This window comes from Prinia subflava, chromosome 3 (genome assembly GCF_021018805.1).
Source record: "Prinia subflava isolate CZ2003 ecotype Zambia chromosome 3, Cam_Psub_1.2, whole genome shotgun sequence".
NCBI classification, from domain to species: Eukaryota; Metazoa; Chordata; class Aves; order Passeriformes; family Cisticolidae; genus Prinia; species Prinia subflava.
The window spans coordinates 25,225,996-25,249,560 of NC_086249.1; the positions used below are offsets into that span (position 1 = coordinate 25,225,996).

General features: G+C 42.3%; 1 protein-coding gene across 1 annotated transcript; it reads right to left on the reverse strand.

Annotated features, from left to right (window-relative positions):
• Positions 1-1,149: 1,149 nt before the first annotated feature.
• Positions 1,150-22,060, reverse strand: PCF11 (PCF11 cleavage and polyadenylation factor subunit). The gene is made up of 16 exons (XM_063394427.1): positions 21,869-22,060; positions 17,051-17,176; positions 14,664-14,852; positions 14,088-14,279; positions 12,212-13,320; positions 11,770-11,959; positions 11,042-11,675; positions 9,477-10,951; positions 8,021-8,108; positions 7,142-7,261; positions 6,494-6,602; positions 5,151-5,334; positions 4,589-4,744; positions 3,423-3,515; positions 2,857-2,892; positions 1,150-2,263 (listed from the first exon to the last, which is right to left on the reverse strand). Exons 1-16 carry the CDS (start codon positions 22,055-22,057, stop codon positions 2,054-2,056), a joined length of 5,100 nt encoding a protein of 1,699 aa, XP_063250497.1. The 5' UTR covers positions 22,058-22,060; the 3' UTR covers positions 1,150-2,053.
• Positions 22,061-23,565: the final 1,505 nt, after the last annotated feature.

Below are 23,565 nucleotides of genomic sequence, written 5' to 3' on the forward strand. Positions count from 1 at the left end.
AGCGGCCCTGGGCTAGGGCTTCACGGCGCTCCCCGCAGAAACGAAACCGGTACCGATTCTGGTCTCGGAACCCCCAGGGATGCTCTGGCCAAGAGGCATTCAACCAGCTTCTGCCCTGGAAGATCGGACTCCAGGCACGCTGTGGGAATCTTTAACCCTCTCTTTCCTGCAGTGAGCTGATCCTGCTCCTCAGTTCCCTGAGTCAAAACCAGCCGGTACCCTGGGGATAAGCCGGGTTCCTTTGATGGGGGGAAAAAAAAAAAAAAGGACCCTGTATTTCTAGAATCCCATTTCCAGGCAAGAGGAACCTTTCCCAGTCAGATTTACAGGTGTGCAGCGATAATTACACGGACCAAGTGAACTTAATGGGCCATTTAGAGCTTAATTATCCTTGTCATTAGAAAGCTGTCATAAAGCCTATTCCTGCAACTTCTGGGTGTCTCTTTGTTCTATCTCCAGCAGACAAGAGTAACTTGTTCTCTTTTCTGAACAGCCTTCTACATATTTAAAGACACCACGTCTCTGCTCAGTCTCCTCTGAACTTCACTTGGTGTGATTTAGAAGTTTACAGTATTCCACGACACAAAGCATCGTATTTGGGCCAGGGGCCCAGGCTACATCCCCGCTCCAGGAGGAGGCTGCAGTAACTAACACCGGAGCAGCTCCCCACAACACAGCCAGCAGCCACACACCACTGCAAAGCCTGACACCACCCTGAGCCACTGTATTTTTGTTCCTCTAGTCTGTCTCTAATTAAACAGCATTTTAAAGTCTGGTATCTAAGAACAGGGCAGGCTCACAACTACAGCTCCAATCTTAATACAAGAATCAAAGTATTACATCTTAAAACTGCATGAAGCCCGGTGAACATGGGAATAAGTTTTTGCAGCCAACATTTGCACGGCTGATTGTTTCTCTTAGACACTAAGGAGGAATTCTGACTCCCAGTTATTCCCACTGCAAAGTCACATGCTAGGAGTGACATTGCTGAGTTTTAGTGCTTCTGTCCCGCTCCCAGCAAGTTAAAAATACACTGTCACTAGCAGAGTGAATAAAACATCAAATGCATACCGGAACACACAACTTCTATTTCCAGTCCCACAAATGTACCAGCCACACAGACCCTTCATTGAAAGGAAGAGACTCACACTCAAATATATGCTTAGTTTTATTTATAACATTTAAGAAATATTAACATTTCAGGATATCTGGTTTACCATCTAAGTCCAGTCATAAGCAATAAAAAAAGAAAATGTTAACCATGTTTCAAATGAGCATTCTTACATTCATTCCCCCCTAACGTAAAGAAAATTCAGCTTTATTAAATTTGTGTTTGACTAATGGAAAAAAAACCCCCAAAACATTAAAAATGTCTTAATTACCAGGCATCCTGGTTTGTTAATTTTTTTGTTGGCACTTGTGTTCACCACAATCAAGCACTCCGGTTGGTTTGTTAAATTTTCCCCTTCTACCCAGAACTGTCTTTTTGTGAGTTTTTTGTGGATTTTTAATTTTTTTGTTGTTGTCATTTTTTTTTAAACATCTGGATATGTAAGTTTATTCAAATAACTTTAAAAAGACAAGGAATCTAGGCCTGTCTGAAAAGCTCCTTCCCTTGATAACCCACCTATACGATAACTGAAGGAAGAGACTTGCTTGCAGTCTTCTGAATCTTATTAAGCAAAAATTAATTTTAATTCATTTTAAACTGAAAAAAGTACAGAAACGCTGTCTTTATTTGATGGTGTGCATAAACATTACACTCCATATATAGCAAAAATATCTTTTATTTATAATTTACATTTCATCAAGTGAAAATTTTACATTTTTACATATACCATTAAATTTTCACGCATCTACAGAACTTTCACACAATGACACCTGAAACTGTGCAGGCAATAAGAAATTTCAAATACAAAAATGTATTTATTAACCAAACAGTAGTTGAGGCCCTGCCTCAGTTGGACATTTTTATTCATATAAAAAGTATTTGCCTTCCAGAATTAACACAGCAGCTCTTCTGTAAAAAAAAAAAAATCATACCGCAGTTTATTTAAACAGACTCCTCAGGTTCTGTTTTGATTTCTGTAGATGCAGGTGTGCTCTCTTCTGCACAGGCAGGAGGGGTGTCCTCAGGTTCTTCTTTGATTTTAGGTGAGTCACAGGACTCTTCAGTTTCTTGTTTAACAATGTCCAACATTATATTTAGTGGATTTTCTGAAGGAGTCTTGCTGGGAGATGGTGTGCAATCAAATGATGATGTCTGCAAAGTTAAAGTCAATGCAGCATTAGCACGCTAAAATAACAGTTTTTAGCCTCTTACTCTTTTTGCCTTTTTTCAAAATGCAAATATGTTGATGGTCAGGCACTCAAAATCCAAACTTCTATTTCATCAAACTTTTAAGAAAACAAATTCATTTTTTAAATAGCATTACATTTTTCCCAATTCCTTTGAAAAATATCACCAAGCAGTGATGAAATGCTTAACACATTACCATGAAGTGTTCCCTGCTATCCGCCCTCAGGACAATTTTAACTCCCAAAGCATTAAAAATGTCACACACACCAATTCTCATCTACTCCATCATTACCAGTTACTAAGATTGCACGTTACTCCACAATAAATCCATCAAACCATGGCTTTGTTTTATGGCACACAAGGTGTTATGGTACATCACAACCACAAATGCATCTCAGCTAATTCCGTATGATAAACTTGCCGTACCCAAGGCCTCCAAGTGTTAGGCAAGAGAAATGGGCAGTATGTTCTGAGCACATCTGCTCCCTGCAAAGTCAAGAGATCAAGCAAACAAACGGAAAATGAACTGCTTCCAAAAAAATAAAGGATCCACTTACATTCTGGTAATCTTCGTAACAAGATGGATGGTAGATCTGAAAAAAAAATGTTATGCATTTAAATGTGTAAAAAAAAAAGACAGCAGGATCACTGATAATTACCTGAACAGTGTCTATTACACATCACATAATTCATCTAGAGAAATTGTGCTCTGAGCAGGCTGAGTATGAGCCTGCTCAGAACATATATCTGAGCATATATCTGAGACTAGATTTTGTGATGTTTGTTTAGGAAATGTTATCATACAGAAGCCTGGTGAGTGCTGGGAATTATCTGTGCACAGCTGCATGCAGAAATAACTGATACCAACACCCATACACAGAGACATCAGTTTTTCTTTGAGCACTGCAGTGTAAAGGAGAGCTAGTGAGCCCATACCAATGACACCAGGATTTCAGGCACTTCCAAAGGCACAGATATTTATGTATTTGGAAGCCAGGAAAGCTACAATAGAAATCCTTCAGGAGAAAAAGAGCACTTGCCACCTTCCCCCTGTTTTTTTTTCCTGTAATTCTTCAGGGGTTTTACTATAAATTAGTATCACATATAAATAAGATCAGATTACCTTTTCATCTACCCTGATAGCATTCTTCAGGTGCCACTCTTCCTCTTCCTCATCCCAATACTGTTCAAATTGTTCTTGGCAAATTTCACAGCTCTGAAAAGTTATTGGAACAACAGATAAATGATGTTATTGCAATTTGCTGATCACATGAAACTCTCAAGAATCCAGTACGAGTCAAATAAGGTTCTTTTAAATTAAGTATATTAAGCCTAGAACATGACCTTTCCTCCACACTTTAAAAATCACTTTAATAATTAGTAAACCTTAATTAAAAATTGAGTATGGCTTGCAGACAGAAAAAGGATCACCTTCTGGCTCTGAATACTCTGTCACTTGAGAAAGGTAAGCTTTGCCCCTTTAGCTAGTAAGTCTGCAAAGCATTTTGTAACAGTGTAATCCCCTCTTGTCATGTAAGACAATCCACTACCGCAATTTAACTAGCTTTATTTATGGCATTATCTTAATTCTTCTCCCTTAGCCTGTAATTTCAACTTTTAGATGGAGTACTAACATTTTTAGTTCTTTTGTGAAAAATTACCAACCCAGAGAACAATGCACAAAAGGTGCTTTTTCAAATGAAAAAAAAAGCCTTTCTGGTTTCATAGCTAGTTTCTTAGAGACTTAGCATGTAAAACTAAATTGTAACTGTAACAACACTTGTATTTGATTATTACACCAGTTCACCTACCAAAATACAGCTCTACTGATTACTTTCAAATCGTGGTATTTCTTCTAACGCCTGTCTGCTACCAGAACAGAAACTTTGTGTTTGAAAGTACCAAAAACCAAGTAAACCTGTAGTTATTTGAACGACAAATGACCATCAAAGGACAAATCGCTGACTCTATTTATGTAAACACTCAGCAAATTAATACACTGTGTCTGCTTCAATTTTGCTAAAACCACAGAATGCCAATGGGTGTACATTTTTTTTAACTACAGGTGGTTTAAAATACTCCTGTATAAGTAGTATACTTATACAGTATACTGGGAAGCAAGCATTACATACACAAATACACGGCCTATGGAGGGGCTGCACAAAGGCCCAAGTACAATATTCCAGTCTACATTAAGTAACAAGGATACAGCACAAGCCTTTGAAAGACTAGATTCTTGCTATCTGGGCTGGTAACTATGTTCTTGTTATCTGGCAAGCTGAAACTTACCTCGACCGCTCCAGCTGGCCCCGCTGGGACACTCTGAAACTCCTTCTCTTTCGCAGCTTCCTGCGTCTTCAACACAACCTCTTCGTGAGCTTTTTCGAAGAACTGGCTTTTAGCACGCTCCTCTAGATCTGCTATTTCTTCAAATTCAATCCAGTCCTAAGGAAAGTTTTCATTCTCACTCAGACATCCCAAAGTACCGCATTTAATAAATCTTACTTTGTTAAAACTAAAATATTTCCCAAATGCAACATTAGCACAGTGTACTCTTTCTCACAATACTACACTTAAACTTTTTCCAAAAAAATCACTATCCTTCAAATACCATTCCCAGAGGAATGAAAACAGTACAATAAGCAGCTTTAAACTGTTCATTGTTCATCACACAATTGCCTTTTGTATTCTGACAGGCATTTGCGGACTACTTGAAGTATCTAAGACATCTCTGTTTGTCACAGCCAACTCCTGTGATGATGCAAATTTCAGCTGCCATCCTACCGCACACGCAGGAGCAAAACCCAGACTCCAGCCTGTAATTTATCCACACAAATACTGCATTACTTACTGTTAAACTGTAGTACCATCTCCTGTGTGTAATTTTTCTGCTGACATCTTTTTCTGTCCGGTTCTGGCGATAATGCCAATCTAAATGATCTGCATAAACGTCTGTCTGTGAAGTAGTGAATCTCATTCCACAGGAGTAACACTGAATTCCAGTGTACAGTCGATTTATAACACTATCATAACGCCTACAAAAAGAGATTAAAAAAATAAACTTAACACTTCTTTAAAAAGAGACAGCAGGAAGTTTCTCAGTAAATTGCTTCATTTGCCTACAATAGTAGGGGAAAAGCATGAATCTACTCCAAGTTAAAAGTACACAGTATGACTACATTTCATCCTGATTTTCACATCACAATCAACTTAAACATTCAAAAACAATGGGCTCTTATTAACGATTCATGAGAAACATGTTATTGTTGTGTCTCATCCTACTAGCTTTTCTCACCTAAAAATGCTCAGATAGCAATGCCTTCATTTGGCCCAGCTTTACAAGCTACCATCAAAGTGGTAAAATTAAAATCCTAGAATGGTTTGGGTTGGAATGAGTCTTAAAAGCCCATTCAGTTCCAACCCCCTCTGCCATGGGCAGGGACACCTTCCACCAGGTTGCACAGGGCCCCATCCAATCTGGCCTTGAACACTTCCATGGGTGCGGCATCCACAGCTTCTCTGGGCAACCTATTCTAGTGCCTCATCACCCTCTCAGTAAAGAATTTCTTCCTACTATCTACAGTAAATCTGTTCTTCAGCATAAGGCCATTTGCCCTTGTCCTATCACTACCTGGCCTTGTGACAAGCCCCTCTCCAATTTTTCCTGTAGTCCCCTTTAGGTAATGGAAGACTCCAGTAAGGCCTCCCTGGAGCCCTCTCCTCTCCAGAATGAACCACCCCAACTCTCAGTCTGACTCCACAGCAGAGGTACTCCAGGCCTCTCATCATCTTCATGGCCTCCTGTGCATCACTCCCAACAAGCCCACATCCTCCTTGTGCTGGGGCCCAGAGCAGCACTGCAGGTGGCGTCTCCCCAGAGAAGAGGGACAATCACCTCCCTCGACCTCCTTGCCACACTGCTTTGGATGCAGCCCAGGCCTGGGCTTCACTGCCCATCACAACCCTCGTGCTCCAGTAAGAACGTGCACCTCTGTGCAAAGCTACGTCTTCCCATGTTAACTTTCCCTCTTCTGCCTTTCTCAACTTCAACAACACTGACATCAAACAATGCAACTTTAACCTCCCCTGAATCACAAAGTGTCAGATAATTTTAAAAGCTTTTAATGTCTTGGATGAACTATCCAGCTACTGCCACGTTGTTATTCCTACTGTAAGCCCATTCTATATACGCACTGTCTAAGTTCTTCAACTATGAAGTTAGTGAGGTCTGGAACATTTTGATCTTCATTCTGATCATCATCTTCTTCTTCAGCAGTCGGCTGCGCCGATGTTTCGTTTGCTTCTAGAAACCACAAAGAGATAAATTTACCAAGATTTCAGTACATCCATCATCAGAAAGGAATTATGTGCTCCTAGAAGTTTTTTTTTCAAACGTTATTAACACAGTCTGACTGTGGTCAAACACAAGTGTGTAACAGCTAAATCAGTCATCTTCTGACACCATTAAAAAAAAAGCATAAAAGAAAATAAGCCCGAATTTCAATTGAGGAAAACAGTATTTCACCTCAGTGTTTGGCATTAAAATTCATTCTTCACAGATAGAGAAATATTTCAGAAGATGAAAAGACCCTGATTATAATCAAGAACAAGTTACAAAAGCACAGCACCAAAGACAAAACTGACTGCTCTGGATAGCTGAAGCGTAAATTAAACAAGATACCAGAAATTTACTTCATTATATGCACTCCCAAATTAAATTCCTTCCCAAAAACGGAGTTCAGTTTAAAAAAACCATGCAGGAATTCACAAAAGTTTGTATACTCAGATTTACACTTGAGCTGTGGATAAACTAGATAGCTAGAACATAAAAAATCTACATACGTGCTGAAGTGGAATCAGTTTTAGACAATTTGAGGATCCCTGTTTTCAGCAGTTTAGCAAACAATTCATTGACATCAACCTGTCCAAGGTGGTTATCAGGATATGAATGGGAAAGGGCTCCTAGGGAAGAACAAAGATGTTCAAGGTCACAAAAAGTTAGCATCAGAAATCAACCTCCCTTTTATCTGTGCATATCACAACACAATTTTCCTGTTGCCTCCCACTGATTTCATTTTTTGTTACAAATTGTTTACCAGCTCTCTGCTTTATCTAGTATTTGGCTAATTTTTTCCCTTGCAACGGGGAATCTTTGTAACAAGATTTTCCCTTCCTTCATAATGTATTCTGAAGTGCAACCTAAGCTGCTGCCCATAGACAGATCTCTACTGGATGGTGGCTCCTGAAATGCAGTATTGGCTTGGATCCATACTTAGACACTTCACCACACTCAAACTACTTCATCGCCCAGAATCTACTTCATCACCTAGTTTCACCTTTTATGATGTGTTTGAAGTTTTCACTACTAACCCACTTCATACACTGAAAATGTTTGCACGCTCCAGCACAGCAGTCTAGACCTACAGACTGATGCCTTCCAGAAAAACAAATAGATCAAAACTGGTTTTTTTGGTTTCTTTCAGCACACCTTCATACCCAAACCACATGGTCAGTGAAAACTAACAAAAGCCTGCAGTGTTTGAGAAAAACTCCTTAAGAGATGAAGGTGCTACAGACACTACATCTACAGCCACCTCACTGAGGAGGCATCCCTTAATCCACACAGACACCGTAAATCAGGACATCAAAAAAAGGTCATTTTTGTGGCCACCACCAAACGAACAACCAGAAAGAAATAAAAGGAATCCTATTATTACATACCTGCAGGGTTCTGGACAAAACTTCCAGGATTTGGCAAATACTGCTGACCTTGGCCATAAGGTCCTGGTTGAGCAGACATGAGAGAAACCTGTGAAAGTAAACATTTAAGTATTCTTTGTATAATAATGTCATTATAAACTTACTTTGCACATTTTATTATTAACTTCTAGATGTTTCTCAATAATTTCACATATACTGAACTCCTTCCAGGAATGAACCATGTCAGTTTGGTATTTTATGGACCACAAATAACTATATGATCTTTCCCCCGTTTCCATTTTCCACTAGGAAAATTCAGAACACATTCTTGTTTTGCCTAATATTAATAGAGCAAACAAACACACAAAACTCCACCACAACTTCTTCCAACACTTTTCCTTCTACTTAACCATCACATTTTCTAAACACAGTACTTTCTTTTAAATTGCTCATGTTCACCAAAACAGAGCTCCTCAAGAAATTCATGGAACCCGTAAATGTTATTAATAAATGCCAAAATTAACTGTTATCAAGAACTGAACCAGCATTCATTACAGACACATATCTTGAAAGCAAGACTTTTCAGCACATCAGCTACAGTAAGCTGTAGGTAGAAAAACAGTCTTTATAACACTCTTGGAATAAAAATGTTGGGTTTTTTTCCCTAACTGTCTGCTCTCTGGATTGTTAAAGATTTTATACCATTAGAGGTCTGCAGGACACATTACCTGTTTTTATACAATCAGTTAACTCTTCACATTGACTCTTTATCCCCTCACAAAATGAAAAATGCTTTTCAAAATCTCTAAATCTACTACAAGATCACGTCAGTTTCACCACTGTAAAGTATCATTTCCTCATTTTGAAGACAGCATTTCCAAGAAGCAACAGCAAAGACAACTGAACTGACAAAGCAAGATGTTGCCTAGAGAATTTTAAAAGACAATAGTGCAGTTGAGTGAGAAAGTTCAACTCCAGCCCTATCTTCCTCAATTCCCCCAAGTCAGGGGTATCTCTGTAAAACTTGCTTGTAACCAGTACTTACAGCTGCAAAAAGACAGCTATCATTTTGGTCCAGTCTAACTTTACATCCCTTAGAAAAATTAATCATATACATCTCACTTACATTATCTTTCATGCCTGATAGAGAATTCACTTTTGTTGAAATTTAATGAAAACACCAAAGGTTTCCAATTACCTGGTTGTGTTCTAATGTTGAAAATAATGATTTCAAAGAGATACTCTGAACTATTAAGTGATTGCAAAGATCCACTATTTTGTCTAATACTTAAAAAAGATTCTTGAAACACACCAATGCATGTCTTTCTTAAATTACCTAGTGACTTTTTTAGTTTGAAACTGACTCTCAGCCTGCCAACTCTTCAGAAAAATATTCCATTTTTCCAGGGAGAAATCCTGGTAATTCTCCAAAAAAACCACTTCTGCAAGCTAAGTATTTGACGCAATCAGCTCTTACCTGATTACTTCCCATTGGCATATTACTGAAATTTCCATACTGAGGACCCTGGAGACCTTTTTCTTCGAAGTAATGTCCAGCTGCTCTCAGTGGGAAGTTCTGTGCTCCTGGGCCAGCTGGCCCATTGAAATTTGGTCCGGGTGAACCATCAAATATATCAGGTCTCTGGAACTGCATCCCATGAGCTGGTCCATTGTAGCCCTGGCCAGGATGATCAACAAACGGACCGCCTTGTCCATATGGTGACATTTCTAGTCTTGAGGCAGGATGGTTAGCTACATTTTCAAAACGTGCACCCTGAAGGCCAAGGGGCAAGTCAAACCTAGAGGATGGCTGGTGAGGTCCATCAAATCTTTGAGGTATGGCTGTTTCAAATCTTGCTTGTCCCTGTTGGCCAGGTGCCAACCTTGGACCAGGCTGTCCATGAATTCCATCAAATCTTTGCAGGAGAGACAGCTGTCCAGGCTGACCATCAAATCCAGCTCCGTGACAGCCATCAAATCTCGGACCAGCCCGACCAAGAGGACCATCAAATCTAAGTCCACCGGCTCCCTGGTGGACTGGTCCATCAATCAACCTGGGACCTAGACCCAGCTGACCACGTGGTCCCTCCAATCTCCCACCACCCGATGGTCCATGTGGCCCCTCAAACCTGAGCCCACCACTTGATGGTCCATGTGGCCCCATGGGCTGACCATGTGGCCCCTCAAATCTGAGGCCACCTCCAAGTTGTCCATGGGGCCCCATTGGCTGTAGATGTGGCCCCTCAAACCTGAGGCCACCCCCTGGTTGACCATGAGGCCCCAAGGGCTGACCATGGGGTCCCTCAAACCTGAGACCACCCCCTGGTTGACCCCGAGGCCCCATAGGTTGACCATGAGGTCCCTCAAACCTGAGACCACCTGAAGGCTGACCATGAGGCCCCTCAAACCTGAGACCAACTCCAGGACCTTCAAATCTAGGACCACCTACGGGCTGCCCCGCAGGCCCCTCAAACCGCAAAGGCCCATGAGGTCCCTCAAACCGCAGCGGGCCTCCTCCACCAACCTGGCCCGGAGGTCCTTCAAATCTCAGGGCCCCTGCCAGCTGCCCTGGTGGCCCATCAAATCTTAGGGCTCCAGCTCCCCCTGCTCCTGCCAGAGGTCCATCAAACTGAGATGCCCCTGTCCCCACCAAAGGCCCCTCAAATCTCATTGCAGCCTGTCCAGCTGGCCCATCAATTCTGGAACTTGAACCAGCAGCAGGACCATCAACAAAAGGACTTCCTTGTCCCTCTACTCCAACCCTTGCAGCAGTCGGTCTAGGTGAGCCATCAAATAGAGGTCTGTCTTCCATCAGTGCAGTTATCCTCTGCTTTGCTTCAATACCTCCAAATCTTGATCCTGGACTTTCTGGAAATGGTGCTTTCTCTGGATCTTCATATCGAGCTCTTTTGAAACGTTCAGCGAATGGCGACCTTGGTTCCTCTCGAACACCTGAAAAAACCAGAAAAAAAAAATCACATAACCACTCGCTAATATATTGTCAGTTACTTAACAGATATAAAATAAAGTAAAATCACATACCAGCCTGCCCAAGAAGCTGTCTTTCCTCACGATTATCAAACCTACAGAGTGCATCTCCATCTACTTTCTGGAACTCCGCTGTACTTTTCCCCTGTTGTCTGAGAGCATCTCTAAATTCATCTGATTCTCCCCAGCTGTCATAAGGATCGGAACCTCTTGCTCCTTTAGTAGCACGCTGTTCTTCAAGTCTTCGTCGACTCTCAAGCGGTGACAGGTTTTCAGAAAAAGGTCTTGTAGTGCCACTTACAGGAGAGTGTCTCCTTGATCTTTCTGCAAATGGTTCTTTTCTGTCAAACTGTACCCCCCGTTTGGCTTTTGCCTGCTCACATTCTATTCCAGAAAGCAGTGCATCAGGTATATGATAATCCAAAATATCATCAGGGTCCAACAGATCAAGTCTTGACAATGAATGCTGAACTTGTGTCCTTTTTAGTTTAGCTTTATGTTCATAATATGTTAATTCTGCATCCGATAGAAGAGGTTTCTTTTTCAAACCACATTTTTCCTCTGTAGGGCTATCCCAGACATTACATCTGTGCTTTCCTTCCTGATACTGGAACAGCTGTCGGATCTGATGAGCTACCATGAGAAACTCATCCTGTGTTATTTCACCAGATGTTAAGCGGTCATTAGCCTGTAACATAAAAGTTTTAATTTAGATTTTCAAAAAGGGAAGAAAAAAGCCCATACCTGGGACATTTCTATGAAGACTGATTTATTAGTATTACCTTCTTAAGTAATTCTCTTTTACTTGCAGATGTCAATTCTTTGGGAATCTGTAAATTGGCATCCACACTTAACCGGTGCTGCTGCTTTGGTGCTCGGGGTGATAGAATTCCTTTACCAGCAGGCCAGTTTTCCCGATGTCTTTGGTGAGGGGATTTAACAAGTGCTTGGTGTTCCTCATTCTGCTGTGAGCTGAAAACAAGAATATATTTTAAATGTAGACTATTTCATTACTCAGGACGTAACAGTTCCTACTAGAACTGATCATGGCAAAACATCACTATCGCCTTAGAATCTTAAGTATGTATCATCTCTGTTTTTCGCTAGTAGAAACAAGTTAAACCTATCAGTTTTAACAATCTGAACACTGCCTCTCAAAGGCAACTGCACTAAAGCCAACAGAATTTCCACTGCCTTCACACAGTTTAAAAGATAGTAACTTACTTTTTACTTTCTTCCCAACCAGATTTCCACCTCTTGCCTGATTTGGATCCCTGCCAGTTTTCTGCATTCTCCTTTGGATCTGGAGAAGCTTTTGCAGAGTGCTGGGTGGCTGTCTCTTGGGGTCTTTCTTCTTGGGCTTTTTTCAATCTCCTTGGATCACGCACCTCTTGTTTAACATTTCTCTTATTAGAATTTCTCTCATCTCTTGCTGCTTGTGTGCCTTCTTCAACATGAGACTGCTTAGGGCCTATCTGACGTATCTTTCCAATTTTAGGAGTTGATGAAGTAGGAGATAAACTCCGAAGTCTTCTTTTAGGTGATCTCCTCTCTCGTCTTTTTGGAGAATGTGTAGATGGTGATCTTGCCTTAGGAGAGCGTGATCGTGACCGTTTTCTACTACTTGATCGGCCTTGTTTTCCACCCTGTTTTTCTGATTCCTCTGTAGTTGTGTCTTGTTTCTGAACAGCACCGTTAATCACTTTATTTCTGCTCCCCACTGGTCTATGTTCACATGTCTTATGATCCTCCTTTTCCTTCTTCTCTGTACTTCTCCTCTTTTCTTTGACCTCCTCTTCTTTCCCCTCTGACTTATCTTGAAGATGTCTTTTCAATCTTGGATCCCGCTTACTGATGTCAGAAACCTTAGTGCTTTCACACTCCTGGCTTTTACTATCTTTAGTATCAGGCAGCTTATTTTTCAAAGGTGATGGCGATTTAGATTTTGCTTTGGACTGTTCAAGTTCTTTCTTCTGTGTTTTTTCACTTGCTTTTGATTTTTCTGACTTCACTGAGTTCTGTTTGTCAGCCTGTGCTGTTTTGCTTCCCTTGGTCTCAGACTGACTGGTCACACTCGGTGAAAACTCCTTCCTATGAGACTGATCTTTAGTGTGAGAAGAATGTTGACCCATCCTATTAAGCCGAGGATCCCTGTTCACTATTTTGATATCGTGAAGAGGAGGACTTGGGGATGGCTTGTTTTTTTCACATTGCACAGCAGTCTGATGAGGTGGTTTGACTGTCATATGAGGTGTGGGAGACATGTGTTGCTTGGAAGGTGCTGGGACTGCAGCTATACTAGATGACCCCTGCTGAACACTGAGAGATACAGCCTGAAATTGGAAAAAATCACCATTAATCTATATGCCACAACTCCTACCCAGAGGTGCTAATATTCTGCCTCAAAAACAAAATTGTAATAGCCACATCTTAAGTGTTATGAGCTTCAGCCATTTAACTGAAATTCACCCACTAATTGCTAATTATAAGCACTAAAATAATGCAGTACCCTTACAAATCAAATACAATGCAAGACCAGCATATAAAGTAAACACTGCAAAATATGTAACTGGCACATGTTCCAATTATAGTGCCAGCCTTCCTATATATCCTACATGCTCTTGGCAACTCAGCTGCCAAGTATCCTATTTTCACACTTCAGTTCAAAGATGCTTAATTTGGTATTGTCAACTGCCAACACAGCAAGACTTTCGACTACTGGTGACCAAGAAACTGACTTTGTTTACAAACAATCAGGCTCCCTTGTTCCTTAGGACTAAACATATTTGAAATAGCCCAGCTCACTATCAGCTGCAAGAGGTGAAAGATGAAGATTGGAGTCAGGTACCATTCTGAAGAAAAATTAAAACCTAACCACAATAATTTCACTTTTTTTTACATTTAAGTGTAATACTTAAGGGTTCACGATAACAAAAACTGTTCAGGAACCCCAGATCACCTTGCATTGCTCTAGTAGTCCTAAAATAGCTACACTTGCCTAACATGGGGAAAAACCAATGTACTGTACTCCCCAGTACAGCCAAGTAGTCTCCAAAAGAGAGACCTCAACTATGAAAGTTTTATTAACTATCCTACTCACCAACTGTGCTTTAGTCTGTTCCAGCTCCAGCTCTAGTTTTTTTTGCTGAAGTTCTAACAACTGCTTTTGCTTCGCAAGCAATTGCTGCCTTATCAATTGCTCCTGTGTCAAATTCTTTTGTATTTCAGGAACAGCTGGAGGAGTAGAGGCACCAGAAGGGACAGCAGAGGTAGGTGCATTAGATTCCTCTGGCTAAAAACAAAATAAAGAAAAGTTACATTTAAAATCCTAACGAAATCAACTCAAACCATCTCCTTTCAGTGTTGTCATGATCCAGTACCGGGACTTGGTTCGCACAGCAGTTATGAACTGCAATTCTTTTGCCCAACTATGATTTGCCTGCTTTGACAGGTGTAGAGAATTTATTATTAATTCCTCAATGTTTCAAACCCTAGAATACAACTTGTGAACAAAATCCCCAAGTCCTTCAAATATTCTGAATTTGTAGATTTCTCTTACCTGTTTACAAAGGTCAGATACTTCATTCTTAATATTCTAAATTGTCAAAAAGCAGCATACAAACAATGAAAACTACACATATTATCATCTGTTCTTACAGAAGGCAGAAAAACTTACCGATTTATTTAAAAACTTAGGATTCACATGGATGCTAGAAGTATTCACATTTGGGGGCAGAGGTTTAATTGGCCAGGCAGGATCTAATGAGTTGACTCTGACATCAAGTGCATATAGTTTCTTCAAAGGAAAAATATCATCCCATGTGGAGCGCAATTTAAATAAACTTTTCCTAGTATTTTCATCCACCTAAAACAATAAAACAATTCTATGGCTTGTTAAGTTAATATAGAACAATTTCTTAAACTTTTCTGTAGAACTTAAGATTTCATTCATTTCTTATTTCTATCTTGACATTTCAACATGCTGAACTTGCTACACAAAATTTATAAGCAGTGCAGACCACACATCTTTATCAACAGGATCAGTAACAGAAGCTCAAATGTGGAACTGTTTCAAGGCCATTTGAAGATTTTATTGTGTGTTACCATGCTCTGAGAATTTTCTTTCAACTTTTCCATTAGCAAAATTCTCATTTTACTGGCCCAACTTCTGTGGAAAAAAATACAGTAACAAAAGTATTGAAAGGCAACAGCCTCTGAGACAATACATTCAAGTGTTTGTGCTGGAATATAACAATGACAAACAAATCAAGAAAAAACAAACTCTGAATGAAAAAAAAGGTGTTTTGCTCAGTTTTAGTCACTGAAGGATTTCTTTCCCAACAAATGCAATGAAACAAATACAAGCTAAAATGAAGCCAGTTATTATTTTGTTTCAGCTGTAGAATTAGACCCATCCACGTATGAGTCACAGATCAAATGTATTTGTAGGACCAGAGGCCCATTTTATCTCTTTACAATTGGATTATCTCATGGCAGCTAAATTGAAAATTTACAATGAAGAAAAATTTAGTTCATCTCATAACTTCAGTGGCTCAATTAAACAACAAAAAACATTAGAGGACAAAATACATGCAGCTGGTTTAATTTCAACATTCCAATTCAATCCTTAAGTACTGCCCATGTAGATGATTTTTGCTGCCATTTTCAGATGTTACATCTAGACAGAATATTCTGGAAAGTTTGGAGGTTTTTTCTGGGTAAGAGCTGGAGCTTCAATAGAAGTAATTTATACTTAGTAATTGGGATGATGCCTCTATAAAATTTTCCATGAGAGGCTTCACTGATGTTCACTGCAAAAATGTGCAGGAATGACTGTGGGAACAGTTCTGACTTCAAGTGTCTAAAGATACCTTAGTGACCATTTATTGGTAAAACCAAATCTGTAACGATGTCTGTGCTGGAATTCTACTCACATCTTTTAACGTGACCAACTAAGCTATTAGAAATGACTGCCACTTTGCACATCTAATAGTTCTAGTTAGCTTAGTAGCAAGTTAACATATAAACCTCTCAAGATTAGTTATTATCCAGAGCTACATTCAGCTGCAACCTTACACATAACTCAGTGGAAGAGCATTCACAATTTAACACCCAATTAAATCTATCTCTATCTGCTCTACACACAGGAGTTTACGTCTTCTATAGTCACGGTAACAATCTATTCCTTACTTCATCATGCACTTTACATCTGAAAACCACCTATACAGCGTACTGGAATTCCAGATCCTCACTGATATATAATGATAAATACGCAAAAGCTGCATTCATTCTTATGAAGCACCACTTTCTTTTAACATACAGGAAACCACAGAAGTTAGCCCTTCTTTTCTGATCCAACTTAAACCCATTCAAATCCTGGACTCTGATATGCTTTTCTCACTGACGAGTACGCACAATTACTTCACTGGGCTTCAAGATTAAGAGCCAGAATTAAAAGATATGGCAGCAGCTTTCATTGTTGAATGAAATTAAATATTATTTATAATACAGTCACCTTTTAAGGTCTTTCCCCCACACAGTCGCAGCATTTTTTTCAGCTAACAGACCACCAAGAGAGAACCAGGTTTTAGTGCTACTCACTCTTGAGTTTAAGCATTCATTTTGCACAATGTGAATTATATAAATCATATAAATCTAACTACAGGAGAGTGAGGCTTTGAGAAATCCACAGGAAACTGATTCTCAGTCTTTTCTTGGCATAAGGACTACTGACTATCTTAAAAATAAACCAGTGATTCATAATTACTTGGTCTATACATTACACAAAGTCCATCCATCTAAGCCATCAATAATCAAAATACTCTTAGTGAAATCTTGCCTGCACAGGAAAGCTACTATGTTTACACATCAAATTAAGTAATACCTGGTATCTTTCTGCTAATTTACATGCTCAATAGCACAAGGAATAATCTTTGAGATTTATAAAAACCAACCAATTTGTATAGTTCACCACACAAGAAAACCCAAATCTGAAAGCACGTACTTATTTTACCAGGAACAAACTTTGCTTAGAATACAGTACTTTTCTGAAAGTGTATATACCTTTTCAAATACACAAATAAATGTTGCAACTAGGTTTTTAGTAAATGCAGTAAGATACTCTCTTCCCACATTCTTGACAATGGAATCCATTAGGTACATAACGGGCAGCTTCTCTGATGCAGGAGCCTGGAGTAATAAGAAGAAACTGAGAAGTTTAGTACAACAAAAACATACTTTAAACATTTCAAATAAAGGGATTACCAATCCCAGAAATACAGACCTCTCTTTTTGGTTGCCACTATAAATACCGAGAGATTTGGCTTGGGATTTTTGTCTATACAAAAACTTAGTCTGAAAAATGGACACTCAGTTCAAAGCATAATGTAGTGGGTCTATCACAAAAAGTAAAATTAAAAAAAAAAAAAAAAAAAAAAAAAAGAACAGCTTAGGTTAATTTGTTTGTGTATTAAAGCTTTGGAAAAAAGAGGGGGAAAAAAGGAAAAAAGAAGCCCATGAGACAGTATTGCCACTAGGAATCCTTGAGGAAGTAACTCAGCAGGAAAACACCGTCAGCACTTCAAGGAACTTCTAAAAATCGTTTATAATTCAAACCTCCTGGATGGATTTTTCTGGATTTCACAGAACACAAATTAGACTTCTGGCAAATAGCCCAAGTCAGTGAACTTCTGTAGCTGTTAATTATATGTTGATTATCACAGTCTTTCATAAATTACACGCAGAATAGGTTGTAATTATTTCACTGTAATCCAACTGGTTATAGCAGAGAGTCCCATTCTCTCTTGGCACTTGCAGCTGTCGAAGATTCTGATTTCCAGAGTGCATGCAAAAACACAGTCAGAACAGAGTTCAAAAGCCAGTCAAAACTCAGTCATCTGGTCGACTGGGTAAATCACAGACAAGCTCAGGAACTGCAACCACCATTTTCATAGAACGTTGTCTTCTTCTGGACATAGCTTTGCTACAGGAGGCTTTTTTGTTGTTGTTGTTGTTTGGTTTTGGTTGGGGTTTTTTAAAATCCTTTTTCAAAACTCACACCAAGTGTGTAATGAAAGTGTGGTGACCCTGGACTGCTGCAGCAACTTCCAGTTTACAAAAAGCAGTACTGGACCAGTAAAAATGATTTTAATGCCTGCCGGTGGCTTTCACACAGCAGAAGGCACAGCAAAGTTTTAAAAAATATCAGCAAGTACACAGACTTGTTGAAGAGGACATGAAAGACAACACAAGCAGTGTGTGTTGACCATGATCCCCTTGGAAGAGCATCCACTTGCAATACTTAAAGTTCCATTCACCATCTGGTTAACCTCAGGATAAAAGCAGAATAACTTCACTCACTGCTCATTTTAAACAGAATAGGCTACTAGATTAATTCATGACACCTTACTTTGCACGCCCGTTATCCAAACAAGTGTGTGAGGTGCTACTGCTTCACCATTTTAAATTCAATTCCTTCCCCTTTAAGGTGGTTCACAGAAGGGTACCCACTCACCATTATTTTTACATGGGCAGAGTGCTTCCTCACCCTTAAAAATGTAATTTACCATGACCTGAAACTTATTATTGAAGAGGGCAGAACTTGTTAGTTGAGGGCAGGAAGGTAGGGAGGCTGTCACTGCCTTCGAACATATTGGAAAAAAGTAGAAACAGGCAAGTGAAGCGTTTTGTACATAAAGACAAAAACCCCAGCTAAGTTAGCTAAAACTAATTGCAGCACATTAGAAGCCAATCTCACACTGTGAAGTAATACTGAACTGTAAACAACCTAATGTGCAAGTGTTAGAAAAAAGCATTGCATAGGTCTCAGACATAAAAGACTGTGGATCTGCAGCTATTTATAATGTCTGTGGGATACTGGCTTCTTCTTTGAAGCAGTCTGTACAATGGCACATTAAAAACACTCCAGTTCTGAGTGCCTTCCTTTACAACCAAATGACAGCGCACCATTTCTGACTTTTAGTCAGCTGTACTAGGGAGACAAAGAGCTGCCCCAGAAGTACCTATGCCCAAGAGCTGCCCCCCGAGTTAAATTCTCCCATTTCACCAGCGCAGGAAAGCAGCTCACTACACTTGGCTAGGGTAGAAGTTTGAGATGCTGGGGAACCATTAGTAGCAAAAGCACTGAAAGAAGTGGAACTGTCACTTTCATCACGCATCAGACTGTTACGGCAATCACACACGGAAACACCAGCACCTAGGTAAGGAAGCCGACTTCCAACTATGGGGCACAATCAGCAGCTCAGCAGTGTACCCTGCTTCAAATATAAGCTATTCAGGTGTCCCATGTAAAGAAACGTGACTTAAATACGGTTGGAATATTTAAGTCTCCTCTTCTGAAAGTGTTTATTATGTCAAAGTATCTAGCACGCATTTCAATAACCACAGAAGGGAATCCCACACCGGAATGCACTTTGTTTCCAGGAGGTCTCTGCAAAACCCCCAAGCAAGAAAGATGCCCGCACGACACTAACCAAAAGGCAGGGAGGCGCCGCATAATCACCAGAACACAGAAGAACACTAACTCTGAGCTCATCAGCATAATATTAAAGACTTCTTTACAAAACTCCCACTGTTCCTTCAAATAACGTAGGAAAGCTATTGTTGGAAATGTGTGGCTCTTTTTTATTAGGTTCCTAAAAGATTTCAACTTTAAAATAGTATCTGGCAATTGAACCCCAAGACACAAACTTGTGAAAAAATTTGTTAAAAAAAAAAAAAGGCAACTTTGTATACAAAATGGGTCTTGGAAACAAATTCTGCACTATACAATGGTAAATAAAAAGACAAATACATATTTCACACTTTTTATTTACAAATTTTATAATACCAGACACACATCTCAGAACCATTTATTAAATTGTAAAGCAGACCACTCAAGTTTTACACTAAACAAACTGTCTCCAGGCAACACTTTTTAAAAGTGGCTTAGTAAAGGAGATCACTTTCCCAGAAACAACTAAAAACTTGCCTTGAATAAACTACAGTCATAAACAATAACTAGGCAAAACTAACCATTGATACAGGTTTTAAGACATCTTTTAAAAAAACCCCAAACTTCAGGGCAGGTTCTGAATCACCCAGAAATGAGAAAAAAAAATTGACAGCATTGTTATTCATCACAAATCATTTTATACACATCCACTGTCTTTTAGGAGATATAATGGTGAGAGCTATTAGATTATGAGGTCACCTCCCCAAGGAATGGCAAAACTCAGCCACCGGCAGCATTTAAAACTAGACTGGAAGAGGTCTGTGGCACACTAAAAAGACATCCTGCATTGACAGAAGGACAGATTAAGTATCTTAAAAGATGTTTCCCACCCCCACCATTAGATAGTACAATTCTCACCATTATAAACCACGATTAAAGCCAAAGAAAAAGGCCTTTTAACACCTGAGATCAGAGGGAGCAAGGGAAACAACGGGGGAGGGGTGGCTTGCACAAATACGGGGGTGGAGGTTTGAAAGGAGAACCCTCTTCTTCTAAAATGCTCGATAAAAAGGTGCTGCAAACCCCCATGCATGTACAGTGGCTGACTGATGTCAGCAACTGCCTGGGCTGGGCTCAGAGGGAGCCTCCTCTTTCCCTTTTTATATCATGTGTCTCTCAGACGCCATGTTAGGATCCTACAGGCTGCTGCAGTTTCTACACTCGGGGAGAATTTCTGCTACCACATCCTCAACCAATAAACTACTCTAGCCAAAATAAATTAAATACGCACACAACACTAAGCTAGCCGGGGCACAGGTCACCTGAAATCCAAACAGATTATCCCAAGCCCACAGAATTTTCTCTAACGAGGAAGAGCAAAACAACCCCCATCACCACCACACACACTCCTCTAACCGAAGGAGATGATCACCTTTCACCCACAAACTTTTTTACGATATAAGGGACCCCCCACGCCTCAATAATCTCTCACAGGGACCACACTGGGGAAATAGTTTTAACTTCTACTTAAATGTCACTATACTTAGCCCTTCAGTCACGGACAATATGCATTCTGGAAACTTATATTCCTTTTAAACTACCCCCAAGAAAAACCCAACTCTCCACGAGACCTCCCCACTCAGATCTTCTCTAATGGTTGCACTATCCACCTACTGTGGAAATCACCTAAATCCAAGGGTTTAGTCACCACATTTGGACACCGACTCCTGGCTGCTTGTGGGGGAAAACCCCGCTCCAAGGGCGAGGAAGTGCAGCTGCCCAGTCACTGCCGGGCCGCCATGTTGTGCCTGCTATTTACGCGGGGCTCCCAGCGCGAGCCACGCTGCCCTCCTCCCTCAGCTCTTCCTGGGGCGAATCCCAAGCCCTTCCCTACTCCCAACAGGGTGGTGTGGGGGCTGCTCCCCTCCCTCGAGTCCCCTGCTCCCTGTGCGATGGGGGAGTAGAAGCAGCAGCACCCTTAAGCTTCGCGATGGAAGGAGGAGCCCCCGCCCGCCGCCTCGCCCCGCGTCTCCCTGATCCCAGCTGAGACACGCTTCCCTCCTCCGCCTGTTTCCCCCAGGGCGACCCCCAGCCTCCTACACCCCCGTACTCCCCCAACTCGGTCCGAATCCTGCTCTCTGTTCGCCCCCTATCAAACCCTTCCCCCCTCCCCCGGCACTACTTCCTAGGCCCCCTCGCCGCCCCAGCCCAGCCATGCCCACCCCGCCCGAGCCTCTCCCCCTCTCTCGCCCCATTTCCCGGCCCTCGGGCCCTCTCGACGCCCGGCTCTGCTCTGTCCCCCTGAACCGCCTCCGCCGCTCGGCTCCCCCCGCGCCTGTCCTGCGGGCCCCCAGGCCGCCCTACCCCGCTGCCCCGGCCGGTCCCCCCAGCAGTATAGGTAGGAGTAGTAGTCGGTGGAATATAAAAACCTTGGCGATTTGCGCCTCGATCAGGGACACGATGTCCTTGGCGAAGGGCACGTTCTCCTCGGCCAGGATGGTCAGCATGTTGATGTGCGGCTTGCTGTTGAACGTCAGGTCCTCCAGCGACGACTGGTAGTCGCGGCACGCGTCCTCCCGGGCCTCGCTGCTGCCAGCGCTGCTCTCCGGGGCCGACATGCTGCTCCGACCAGGACCCGACCCACCGACCGACAGCCCCCTCCCCGCGATCCCCCGCCGCCGCCGCCGAGCGATGCCGATGCCGCCCCCCCGCCGCTGCCGCTGGGTTCCTCTACCGCATCCTCCACGCCGCGGCTCCCGCTGGCTGCGCTGCCAGTGCCGACGCTCCTAGGGCCGCCGCCGGCTCAGTCTCCGCGCTCACAAAATGGCGGCGGCGGGCACGGCTCGCGAACCGCTTCCCGCAGCCGTTGCGTCATGTGAAATTGTGCTCAGGAAAGGGGCCGGCACCTTGGAGAGGCCCTTTTGTTCGCCGGACGCGTCCTGATTGGCTGGCGTCTCGCCTGCGCGGCTCGCCATTGGCTCGCCCGTCTCCACAGTGGCCTCCGATTGGCTGGCACCGCCCTTCCTCGCCGCTGACGGGCTCCTACGCCCAAGTCCCGCTCTCGCACGCCCGTCCCGACTCGCCATTGGCCGCGTCTCCGGTCCCGCCCCGCCTCTTCCTCCCGCCTTCCCGCGCTTCCCCGAGCGCTGATTGGTCCCCGGCGCAGCCCCGCCTCCCTCCGGGCCCGCCCCGCCCGCCGCTGCTGCAGCCCCCCACAGCCCCCACTGGGGAGCGGCGGCCGCTCCCCGGGGCGCAGGGTTTCCCGTGCGGCGTGGGAAGCGACTCGGCCAGGAGCAGTGGCCATAAATAAAACCACAAGAAGTTCTACCTCAACATGAGGAAAAGGGTTTTTTTGCGTTGAGTGCGCCAGGCTGCGCTGGGAGGTTTGTGGGATCTCGTTCTCTGGAGACATTCCCACCCGCCCCACCTGGACGCGTTCCTGTGTCACCTGCTCTAGAGGAGCCTGCCTTGGTGCGGGGTTGGAATAGGTGGTCTCCAGAGGTCCCTTCCAACCCTGACAATCCCGTGCTCCTGTGACTCGTTGGCCTCGGCCAGCGCCCCTGCCCTCCCTGTTTCTCTGATGCCATCCTGCTAACCAGTCGCCCCTCGCACCAGTCTTTCCAGATCTACACGGAGCCAGGAGCCGCAGGAGAGAGCTAGGAGTAGGGGGAGCGAGAGAAAAGTAACAAAACCTTCCTTTTCTTGGTCGTGAGATTTGCCCAAAGGTATCTCTTGGAAGCGAAATTGCTTGCAAAGCATCTCCAGGTGTAGCCATTCCTTCCCCCCACAGTTCGTATTCCTTGGTAACTGGAGAACTGTCAGCGTTTGAAACCGGGCAAGGGGAGAATGCTTCATTAAAATACACTGCATAAAACATCAGGTGGGATCGTGTTTAAAGCGCAAATTATATGTACATACACACATACATTTATACTCTGCAAGTAAATACATAGTAAAAACATAAACCTGGCACCATAAACCTTTCTGACAAGAACTGCTGCTTGTTCTATCTGGCTAAAGATTTTAGGGTTTGTGTTCATGTTTCTATCCCCTTCATGAAAAACAGAGAAAGAGGGAACAGGAACTGCAAAAGCATCTTCTGTTTGCCTGTTGAATTGCATGTTCG